The sequence below is a fragment of the Notothenia rossii genome, assembly GCF_949606895.1.
Source record: "Notothenia rossii genome assembly, chromosome: 9".
In the NCBI taxonomy this organism is placed as follows: Eukaryota; Metazoa; Chordata; class Actinopteri; order Perciformes; family Nototheniidae; genus Notothenia; species Notothenia rossii.
The window spans coordinates 54,194,955-54,206,801 of NC_136907.1; the positions used below are offsets into that span (position 1 = coordinate 54,194,955).

Here is an 11,847-nt window from a genome sequence, read left to right on the forward strand (position 1 = left end):
TTTTTTATTTTACCCTGGCATGCTGTGTCAGAGTCCCAAATAGATGCGTGGAGATGCACTCAATAGTGTGTCTTCATGACTCCTGGTTACCAAAGCGCACATATGAGACAAAACAGTTGCACTTCTGCCAGGCCTGAATCTGACCTGTGCCAAACCATGGCAGTATAACTTCATCACACCACTGAGAATCTGCAGGCACCCTCTGAGATCATAACCATGCCATTTAAGACACCGGAGTGATCCAATGAAAACCCACAGCTGCCTTATGTTCACTGCAGCTCCCACACACTACACAGGTGTATGATGTCAATTCGTCTCGGATAATTTGGTTCAATCATCTATCTGTCTGAGGTATGCAAAAATAAATATGACTGATGTTAAACAATATCTTCATCTTTGCATGAAATATCCATAACTTAAAACACAGTAAAGCACATGCTACAGTAGAGCAATGATTCTCAAATGGGGGTACGCGGGTATGTGAGATAAAAAAAAAAAGGTTAATAAAAAGAAATACCATGCATGATTACAAAAATAATCTTAGTCCAATGAATTAAATAGAAAACACAATTGTATTAACACATTAAAGGTGGGGTAGGTAAGTTTGAGAAACCGGCTCGAGATACACTTTTTGTTATATTCCATGGAATGCTCTTAACATCCTGATAGCAATGAATATCTTAAGTGCTTCGACAAAAAATCCATTAAAAAATGTCATCTGTGGAAGCCGTAGTACTGTAAAAAGCACGACCAATCATTTTAGCTGGCCCGGCTAAAATAACTGGATGGCCTACCTGCCTGTCAGCCTTCCATCTGTGCACAAACTTATCTCGTGCCCTCATTGATCATGTGCACGTTCGTGTGTGTCGGAGGAGGGGATCTGTAAGGAAGTGGCAGATTTTTTCCAGCTGTGTATTTTCAAATTATAGCGCAAGCTGGTTTCTCCAAAATTACCTACCCCACCTTTAAAGCCAGACTATGCAACTCTCATACCCCTTGCTCAATTAAATACACTCACATGTTTTGTTGCCACAGTCTTTCTTGGTCTATTAAGATAAGAAAGATCTATTTTAAGATAGATAATTTAAGGTAATGTTAGCACAATGATGTACGCTGTGGAACTAAAACCATCTCCTCAGTTCATTGGCTGTATGACACAGTTAGCTGTGACATGCTAACATGTAGCTTACCTTTCAACCTTTAAACTACAAGTTAACATGTTTGTATGTCTTTTTTAGTTTATAGTTTTGCTAGGGATCCACCAAATCATCTGTCCTTAGCCTCTGCATTCCTCCTTTAACAAAACACGCTAAAATGATTTAAGCTAAAAGCTAGCCAGTAGCTACCTGCATTGGCGTCAGAAAGTAGATCAGGTAACAATTTATCCAGATACATCTTGCAGAATGCCTAGGGCTACGTTGAAACTCAGCTAGCGTTAGCTTTACAATAATCAGTTTCAAGTCCTGCCAGTAAAAACGGGAGCATTTCAGCTCTAAATGTAAAAAGCCTGTGACACGATTTTCCCCCATCATCCAAACCCATCAATTTGAGTAAATATTGTCCCCTTGAAAACCGTTACTGAAATGATTTTGGATATTGGTACTTTGATAACCATTAATCTGCCCTTCAATGTTGACCATTTCCTGGATCTTCTCGGGGATTCTTCAAGTCCCGCCAAATTATGTGTGACGTCATTGCGGGCACAGCGCTCCAGCTGCACCGTTCAGGATCCCAGCATCTGCATGTAAACGCACGATGGCTAGGGTGACCACCCGTCCCGCGTAGCGCGTGCACGCACAGCGTTTGAACCCCAATTCATGCGTCCCGCAAATTGAGACCATGTCACGCATAATCAATGCTTGCTCAAAAAAGAATTGCTCGCTCTAGCTTCTTGAGCTCTTGGCAGCCAAACTAGCATTACTTGAGACTAGTTCAGCACGCTACAGTTGCCACACCCACCCCCCAGTATAACTGCTGACTAGGTTGTCAAATTTTGCGTCGTCGTCATGACAGCAAACGGCCGCACGCGCGGCGACAGACGCTGTGCAAAAGACTTCCGGCGGAAATGAAGTGCATTTGTGTAGGGTTATGCCGCGCTACCCGTGGTTTTGTCGCGTGAACTTGTCTATAGAAAATGGCGTCTGAAGCACCAGTAAGTAAAAAGAGAAGGTGTGGGTACAGGAAAGAGTGGGAGAGGGAATATGTGTGGCTGAAGGCTGTTGAGGGGGATAGTGAGAGGGTTTTCTGTGACATTTGCAAAACGTCCTTCTCAATCGGACATGGAGGCGAATACGATGTCAAACGACACAGACTGACTGACACACACAAGAAAAATGTCCAACAAAAAGAGACATCGAAATCTATGGATGCTTTCCTCCGACCCAAAAACGACTGTCTAGCTGACAAAGTCACTGCTGCAGAGGTGACGAGTGTGTATCACACTGTCCAACACGCTACATCATATCGAGCAGGAGATTGTGGCATAAAGCTAGCCCCAACGATTTATCCGGACTCGGACATTGCCAAGAGGATGGCCTGTGGTCGGACGAAGGCAGAAGCTATTGTCACTGATGTGCTTGCCCCTGCCTCTGTCGAAGATTGTTTCAAAGTCCTCAAAAGACCACTACATGAGCAACGAGAGGCAACAACTAAAGGTACATTTAAAGTTATGTTCATGGATGTAATATTGTGTTAGCTATTTATCTGACGTTAGCTAACTGATGTCTAATCATATTGATATTCTTCTACTATGTTAAAAGTCAACGTTTCCTTCACTTCAATGAAATTAAATAGCATCAGTAGCCAACGCAAACATAAAGGCTAAAGGCTCTTCCGTGCCTTTGTGAAACCAGGCTCTGTGTACCTTATATGATTTCACAAAAAAAAGCAACTATGATTTTTGAAAAGATGTAGGCCTAAATAATTGTATAGATTATATTTATATAAAATCAATAATGATCAAAACAGTAAAGTAGTGTCTTGTATTTTTGTAATAATCTGTTTTTAGAGAATCTCTCTCAAGTTCACCCCATCTGTGTGTGTCTCCACAGCCCACACGCCATTCTTCTCAGTGGCTTCAGATGCCTCCAATCATGGGACCACCAAGCTCTTCCCACTGTCAGTGCGTTACTGGACGCCAGACTTGGGAGTACAGACGAAGGTCATTGATTTCTATGATGACAGTGATGAAACATCTTACGCGATCCACAACCAGATAGTCACCAAGCTGGAGGAAAACGGACTGGGACTAGACATGATATCTGCGTATAGTGCTGACAATGCTAGTGTGAATTATGGGAGATACAACTCTGTCTTCCAGAAACTGAAAGAGAACAACAGTTCTATTTTGAAGGCAAACTGTGTGGCCCACATCGTTCACAACAGTGCAAAACACGCAGGAGATCGGCTAAATATCGACATAGAAAATGTTGTCAACAAGACCTTTAGCCACTTCTCCTCATCTGCCAAACGCGTTGAGGAACTTAAGTCAGTTCACACCTTTGTGGAGATAGAGTACCAGTCCCTGCTTAGACATGTGCCCACAAGATGGCTGAGCCTGTGGCCTGCAGTGAAGAGGCTTCATGACTGCTGGGCTCCTATCAAGGCCTATTTTCTCTCATTGGGAGAGGAACAGTGCCCAAAGTCACTATGGCGGCTGTTCAGGGATGACCAGGATGGTGAGGGCAACCCCCTTGAATTACAGGTAATTATTTTGAATTGCATTCAACAGGGATAAGAGAAATTATGATAATGCAAAGAGTGATCATTGACTCATCTTACTTCTTTTAGGTTTACCTGTCCTTCCTCAGCAATGCGCTGAAGATTTTCCACGACACTGTGCTGGTGCTGGAGCGAGAAGATGGGACTGTCTGTGAGCTCTACGATATGATGTTCACCCTAAAAACCAAGCTACAGCAACGACAGAGTGATGGTTTCTTTGGGGCCCAGACGGGTGTACTCTTCCAGGAGTTTCCAGACAGGCAGGCAGCTGTGCTCAGAGAGGATATGTGCAACTTCTACCAGTCCTCTCTCACTTACCTGGAGCAGCGCTATGACTTCTCAGACTCCAACTACCAGAAGAAAGTGGCTAGCCTGGCACTACAGAAGAGCCCATTCAACTTCACCCATCTCTGTGAAGCTGTAGAAGTCCTGCAGCTAAGCAAGCAATTGGACATGGATGCACTATATGATGAGTATTGTGTTGTTCTGCCACACCAACAGGCCATTGTGCAGTCAGAAGCTTCAGTCGTTGAGAAGTGGGCCACCTTACTCAAGCACACACACACACCAAACATGACAGCATTAGCTTCTTTCCTCTTGAGTGTACCAATCACCAATGCTTCAGTGGAGAGGGTCTTTTCACTGATGACAGGATGCTGGACAGACACAAGGAACAGATGTTCGGTAAACCTCATCAAGTCAGAAATCCAGGTGAAGAGCAACTTCACATTCAGTTGCAAGGACTTCTACTCTTATGTAGTGAAAGAGAAGGCTCTCCTCAATGCTGTACGCTCCAACAAGAAATACAAGTTCAAGAAGAAACCTGAAGAAAACTAGTTAATATCCCATTTCTCTAAGATGTAGTTTGATTGATTTTGAACATTGGTGGACTGTTTACAGGGTTGCAAATTTACCATTTTTAGGTTACAGTTGCCTTTTAGGTGAAAATGTCATTGTTCTGCATAGGATTTTATGTTGGCAACTTTTTGCATTGTTGTCACCTTGTGATGTTGATGGGTTCGCACTCCTGTGTCTATACTGAAAAAACATTTGGAACCTTCTCATGAATGTTGCTTGAAGTGAATAAATTGCTTAAGTTAAATAGCATTTGCCAATTCATTGTTCAAAATGTTATGAATCTTTATTTAGAAAGAAATACACATTGGTGGCCTATTGATGGACATACATCAGATATTACACATGTCTAGTGGAATAGGGCACTATTAATGTACTATGTAAGATGGTATGTGCTAGAAATAGGTAAACCACTTCCGCGCCGGGCAGTGTCCCACATTGTCCCTCAGAAACATACCCCTTGTCCCCCCTTGGGCTTCTTAGCAGGTGGTCACCCTAACGATGGCGCACACAGCAGCAAGCTCAGACAGCGATGACAGTTTAATTTTGAACGTGTCTGAGAGCTCATATGAGGCTGAAGGATCGGTTTATTTTGTATCTGTTAGAAGTTTAGGAATTAGGTCCGTCAATATGGCCGATCATACGGTCATGTAGCCAGAGGTGGACTGGGACTAAAAATCAGCCCGGGACTCTCGACCGGCCCACTTCGGTACCACTAGTAAATTGTCAACGGGGGGAGTGGGGGATGTCTAGTGACTTATCCGACCGGCCCACTTCGGTACCGGCCCATCGGGATTCGTCCCGATGGCCAGTCCGCCACTGCACCCAGCCCAACCCACGTAAACTGTCAACGGGGGAATGAAACGGTGGACCTAGTGTCCCGATCGGAGTGGGAATAATAATAATAATAATAATAATAATAATAATAATAATAATAATAATAATAATAATAATAATAATAATAATAATCCGTGCATTTTATACATTAATTTCCCCAACATTGTGGTAAAAAAAAACACACGTTTAATCCATGTTGGTGTACTACTACAACTAGTGGTGTAGTGGGGATGTTTTTACTGGGTGGACGGGGTGGTGGGTGGACGGGAGACACTATGGACGCTCTCGTGAACTGTCAACGGGGGGGGGGGGGCTTGGGGACCTCTGTGTCGCCTGTCAGCGCAATTTACATGATGCCGTTTAGACAATATAATAATAAAGGGCGGTGCCGGCTGTCAGCGAACCGATCCGGCCTTTCTGCGCGACTATCACTCAAATGCGGGACATAGTCTCAATGTGTGGGACGCGGGACAAATAATAAAAATGCTGTGTGTGCAGTCCCGCACAGTGCGGGACACCTGGTCACCCTACACACACAGTTCTGCCCCTCACACACACGCTTCAAATCAAGTTGCATAAATGCTTGAGCTACGTTTTTATTATAATTACTGTGAAATCTGCCTATTATGTTTTCGTCATTATTACAACAAACACACACTTGCAACTGATAACACTGGCAATGATTTTAGATGTATTAGACTATTAAAAAAAGAAATCATGCTTCAAATAAGTGGGGGTCCGGCGTACCCCCGCGTCCAACGCCCACTACACCGTCTGCAACTACAAAAAGCTAAGGTTTGTTTTCTCATCAGGAAATGCAGACCGGCTCAAACAAAAGATTTTTAAATCATCATCCTCACGATCATTTAATGTATCATATGTTCGCCGAATTGACATGAAAGCACTAATAAATGTAGTTTCATCCACTTGAGTTTACAAAAATAATCGATTTGTTTTTATATCACATCCGACGGGAGGAAATTCAGCAGCTCTCACTACCGATTTTTAATCCTAATTTAATTGTCATCTTCACCACGATCATTTATGTTTATGTTCGCCGAATTGACATGAAAGCACTGACAAATATGAATATACTGTAGTCAACTTCATTAAAACGTTATTAACGTGCCCTAAACTCAGTAATTCACCATTTCTACGCATGACAACACACTTTGTCCGTGTTTGGCTCTCTCGCCGCACAGTGAAGCGTTCCCGCATTGACGTCACTTCCGGCTTCCTCCAAAACCTCAAAATGAGTCGAAGGAATTTTCCCGCGATGTTCGAAATTATTTATATTTATCGGAACGGTATCGCTTTTTCTTTTTTAAACTGACGGTTCGAGATTACTAGTAGCCCACTATTTCATTGCACAACAGTTGTTGGGTTTGTGTCACAGGCTCTTTAAGTCAACTCAAGTTGTTCAAACAAAAAAAAACTCAAGTTGTTCCGGACAGAGGGCCAAACATGCAGAGAGCGATAAATGTTCAAAAGATCAGTTATGCATAAGCAGCAAACAAAAACACTTACATTTAATTGAAAATAATAACATAAAAACGTGGGTAAAGAGAGGGGATAATCGGGTAAAGAGAGGGGCGGAGTTCTCAACTGATCACCATCTGGTGGTGAGTTGGGTCGAGTGGCGGGGGAAGCCTCTGGATAGACCTGGTAAGCCCAAACGTGTAGTTCGGGTGAACTGGGAACGTCTGGAGGAGGCCCAATTTCAGGAGGCCTTCAACTCACGCCTCCGGTGGAGCTTTTCGGGCATTCCTGTGGAGGTTGGGGACATTGAACCAGAGTGGTTAGTGTTCAAAGCCTCTATTGCCGAAGCCGCGGCGGGGAGCTGTGGTCTCAAGGTCTTAGGTGCCTCAAGGGGCGGTAACCCTCGAACCTCCTGGTGGACACCGGTGGTCAGGGAAGCCGTTCGACTGAGGAAGGAGGCCTTCAGGGATTTGTTATCCTGGGGGACTCCTGAGGCTGTTGCAAGGTACAGACGGGCCCGAAGGGCAGCAGCCTCAGCCGTGGCCGAGGCAAAGCAGCGGGTGTGGGAGAAGTTCGGAGAAGACATGGAAAAGGACTTTCGGGCGGCACCAAAGTTGTTCTGGAAAACTGTCCGACACCTCAGGAGGGGGAAGAAGGGAACCATCCAAGCTGTGTACAGTAAGGATGGGACGTTGTTGACCTCAACTGATGGAGTGTTAGGGCGTTGGAAGGAACACTTTGAGGAACTCCTGAACCCGACAACTCCGCCCTCTATGTTAGAGGCAGAGCTGGAGTATGACGGGGGATCGACACCAATCTCCCGGGGGGAGGTCACTGAGGTAGTCAAACAACTCCACAGTGGCAAAGCCCCGGGGGTGGATGAGATCCGCCCTGAAATGCTGAAGGCTCTGGGTGTTGAGGGACTGTCATGGTTGACACGTCTCATCAACGTTGCGTGGAAGTCGGAAATAGTCCCGAAGGAGTGGCAGACCGGAGTGGTGGTTCCCCTTTTCAAAAAGGGGGATCAGAGGGTGTGTGCCAATTACAGAGGCATCACATTACTCAGCCTCCCTGGGAAAGTTTACTCTAAGGTACTCGAAAGGAGGGTCAGGCCGATTGTCGAACCTCAGATTGAGGAGGAACAATGCGGATTCCGTCCTGGTCGTGGAACGACGGATCAGCTTTTTACTCTCGCAAGAATCCTGGAGGGGGCCTTGGAGTATGCTTCTCGGTCTACATGTGTTTTGTAGACTTGGAGAAGGCGTGTGACCGAGTTCCCAGGGAGTTACTGTGGGAGGTGCTGCAGGAGTATGGGGTGAGGGGGTCTCTACTCAGGGCCATCCAATCTCCGTACTCCCAAAGCGAGAGCTGTGTCCGGGTCCTCGGCAGTAAGTCGGACCCATTTCCGGTGAGGGTTGGCCTCCGCCAAGGCTGCGCTTTGTCACCAATCTTGTTTGTAATATACTGTACATGGATCAGATTTCGTGGCGTAGTCGTGGGGGAGGGGGTCTGCAGTTCGGTGGACTAAGGATTGCAACACTGCTTTTTGCAGATGATGTGGTTCTAATGGCTTCATCGGTCTGCGACCTTCAGCACTCACTGGATCGGTTCGCAACCGAGTGTGAAGCGCCTGGGATGAGGATCAGCACCTCCAAATCTGAGGCTATGGTTCTCAGCAGGAAACCGATGGACTATCCACTCCAAGTAGGGAATGAGTCCTTACCCCAAGTGAAGGAGTTCAAGTATCTCGGGGTCTTGTTCTCGAGTGAGAATCGGAGCAGCGGGAGCGGTACTGCAGTCGCTTTACCGCACCGTTGTGACGAAAAGAGAGCTGAGCCAGAAGGCAAAGCTCTCTGTCTACCGGGCGATTTTCATTCCTACCCTCACCTATGGTCATGAAGGATGGGTCATGACCGAAAGAACGAGATCGCGGATACAAGCGGCCGAGATGGGTTTTCTCCGCAGGGTGGCTGGCGTCTCCCTTAGGGATAAGGTGAGAAGTTCAGTCATCCGGGAGGGACTCGGAGTTGAACCGCTCCTCCTTTGCGTCGAAAGGAGCCAGTTGAGGTGGTTCAGGCACCTAGTAAGGATGCCACCTGGGCGCCTCCCTAGGGAGGTGTTCCAGGCACGTCCAGCTGAGAAGAGACCAAGGGGTAGACCTAGGACCAGGTGGAGGGATTATATCTCTTCGCTGGCCTGGGAGCGCCTTGGGATCCCCCAGTCAGAGCTGGTTGATGTGGCCAGGGAAAAGAAAGTTTGGGGCTCTCTGCTGGAACTGCTACCCCCGCGACCCGACCACGGATAAGCGGGAGAAGATGGATGGATGAACATAAAAACTAAGGCTAAAAAGCGCTCTGCCGTTTTGGGCCTAAAACAGGAAGTAAAAAAACATGTGTATTTTTTTCTGCTTAGACACCTTAAAATGTCTTAAGCAGCTCTTAACCAAAGCTCAAAACAACATTGACAGTCTATCAACACAATGCATCTAGCAGATACAAGCCATTAGCAATATTTGCTAATGCTTTTGACCTGGCATATTAGTCAAATATGCACTCTTCTTTTAGGTCTACCAACTTCTGAGGCAAATATTTGGTTAGGCAATATTAGGCCTATACAATAGGTTTATCAGAGCTTTTAGCTAAAAACTGTTGAATTGGCTGGAATGTAGCATTTTATAATAACCCAATCCTTCAGAATATCTGAACATACAATACATTTCTATAACACACACTTTTCTTGATGTTTGGTCTTTTGAATAGGCCTGGTTTGAAGCCTGGTCTGGAGTTTGTGAACCTGCAAGACACACACGCACACACAAGAGTGCCAAAAAAAGATATATGTCCGTTCACAGTGTACTTTACTGCTCTCTTGGCTGCCGAATGAAGGTGTGTTCCCAGCTAGTATCAACAGTTGAGCCGGTGAACACATCACAGAGGGATGGGAGTCAATGGTGTGTGATAGCATTTAGCATTCTCCAACCACTGCTGAGGAATGTGAGCGAGGAATTTACTGCACCTAAAGGGGATGCTTCTGCTCCATATGTTTTTCAGCTTTGAAACTATTGAAACTCAACCTCTCCACTGATACTGCTGAATTATGAACAGTGGGGACGGGAGTTAAGGAGCCCTTTAATATGTTTAACGGTTCAACAAGTGCTGCTCGGATTGTAGCCATAACCTTCAAAAGTTAAGGCAGGAGAAACGCATTTTATCACGTGTTTGCATAAATATTATCACGTTTTGCATGTGCATGGTAAAGTCATTATATATATCCAAACAGTATGTGCTGTTTGGACATCAAGAGGGAAAAATACGTAGATTACAACTAAAGTCAAACCACAGTCTTCAAATACTGAACCCATTGCCAGCATGTTGTCATGAATCACGCTATTGACAACGCAAGCTTCTGTCAGACCCATTTTGTAATTGTTTACAGTCCTTGTTGCCTCGAAATTGATGAAAATATTCCAGAAAAATAAGCATTATGGTTGGATAAGCCCTGCTTAGATGTATAATTCTGACACTCAAATGCACACGCTGACACACTTTCTGACTCCGTATGTGCAACAGTCTGAGGATTACACAGGCTTGGATTCATTTTCATTTTCCAGTGTTTGTGTTACCCACGTGAGGAGCCAATTTGTAGTGAAATCCAGTTCAGCTCAGCAGGATTCACTGTCTAACACGAGGCAGGGATTGGTGGTTTGTCTGGTTATTAGCAACCATGCAATTACACCCATACATTTCCAGAATCCCCTGGTGTAACATGCATTAATATCTGCTGACACCATTTTTGTCGAAACCGCAAGAGATTCGTACGCCTCGTGTAGAAAATATGAGGGCATGTCGGAGCAACACCAGGCTAAATCTCAATAGTAAATCTGACAACCGCATTTGCTGATAGTCATGTGTAATATTTTTCATATCCCAGAGTGTGCAGTAGAGGCTACTTTCTCTGCAAGGTTTTGCTTTTACAGGGCTCTCCAGAGAAGTGATTGGACGGTATGAGAGCCAATAGGCGGCACAGCAGCAGGTTATTTGAACTCTCCTCACACAGCTCAACCAAACCATCCTCTCACTTTTCAAACTTTATTCTTTCACAAGAGTCTGTCATCTGTTCAGTCCCTGCTCCTGTGGGGACAGAAATACTTTTTTGTATTATCTTTACACTTTTGGGTGTATTCAGAATGGAAACCAGCTGTTTCTATCTAGAAGTCCTGAGATGCACCTGTTGATCGAGCAGAACTTTACTTGTTTGATAATGAGCAAAGTTGCTGAGATGAAGTGTGACACTCTTGTTTTTGAGGAAGACATTAAGGCAGAGGAGAGGAGCAGGCTGAGCTGTGTGGATTTGCCTCAGAGCAGTTTACCAGACGGGCAGAGCGCAGACCTGCTGAGGTGCCAGGAGACCAACGGGGACATTTCTCCCATCAGAAGATACGGGTACGCCCTTTTTTTTTGTGTTGGAAATTGTTTTAAGCGGTTAAACAGAGGCACATCTTTTGTATACAGTTGTAATATACCTTTTTTTAAAGTGATAAAGTGACGTGGCACTAAGTGTTGTTTCTGACTTTAAATGCATAGTTCAATAGTTCTTGGCATTTCTTTACTGCAGTGGTTCTCAATTGTTTTTAAGCAAGGACCCATCATTTGTTTCTCTTGGAATAATTTGATGTAGTGCTTTTCTTATATTTCTTACAGTACATCAGAGAAAGAAAAATTCAGAAAGATATTGGATATGTATTGAAAATAGTTGCAAAATCTAAACACAGAAAAACTCCAATGCAATTGAAATACATTTAATTAGCTACAATAAACAACATAGGCTCCCATACACATCATGAAAGAGCATGTTGGCACACAGACACAAGGCTGGCTTCTAAATAATACAAAACAGTTCAAAATGAAGACATACCGTAGAAAATGTCACAGATTTGTTAAAACAGAAAATGTGAAA

At 44.6% G+C, this 11,847-nt stretch overlaps 2 protein-coding genes across 2 annotated transcripts in view; both read left to right on the forward strand.

The window, feature by feature from the left end:
* The first annotated feature begins 1,768 nt into the window (after positions 1 to 1,768).
* Positions 1,769 to 5,065, forward strand: LOC307017545 (uncharacterized protein). The gene is made up of 3 exons (XM_079647142.1): positions 1,769 to 2,654; positions 3,051 to 3,703; positions 3,790 to 5,065. Exons 1-3 carry the CDS (start codon positions 2,135 to 2,137, stop codon positions 4,555 to 4,557), a joined length of 1,941 nt encoding a protein of 646 aa, XP_079503268.1. The 5' UTR covers positions 1,769 to 2,134; the 3' UTR covers positions 4,558 to 5,065.
* A 5,943-nt stretch (positions 5,066 to 11,008) lies between these two features.
* The window catches only part of LOC307019909 (uncharacterized protein), a 9,972-nt gene continuing 9,133 nt past the window's right edge, over positions 11,009 to 11,847 (forward strand). Inside the window, exon 1 of the mRNA XM_079651009.1 lies at positions 11,009 to 11,333. Coding sequence (XP_079507135.1) covers positions 11,113 to 11,333 — 221 coding nt within the window. The 5' untranslated portion in view covers positions 11,009 to 11,112. The remainder of the gene's footprint in view (positions 11,334 to 11,847) is intronic.

Bases quoted from the DNA above. Each gene is read 5' to 3' on its own strand.
- LOC307017545 (XM_079647142.1), top strand. From the start codon at position 2,135: ATGGCGTCTGAAGCACCAGTAAGTAAAAAGAGAAGGTGTGGGTACAGG. The intron at 2,655-3,050 runs GTACATTTAAAG...GTGTCTCCACAG, and splicing joins ACGAGAGGCAACAACTAAAG to CCCACACGCCATTCTTCTCA. The intron at 3,704-3,789 runs GTAATTATTTTG...TACTTCTTTTAG, and splicing joins GCAACCCCCTTGAATTACAG to GTTTACCTGTCCTTCCTCAG.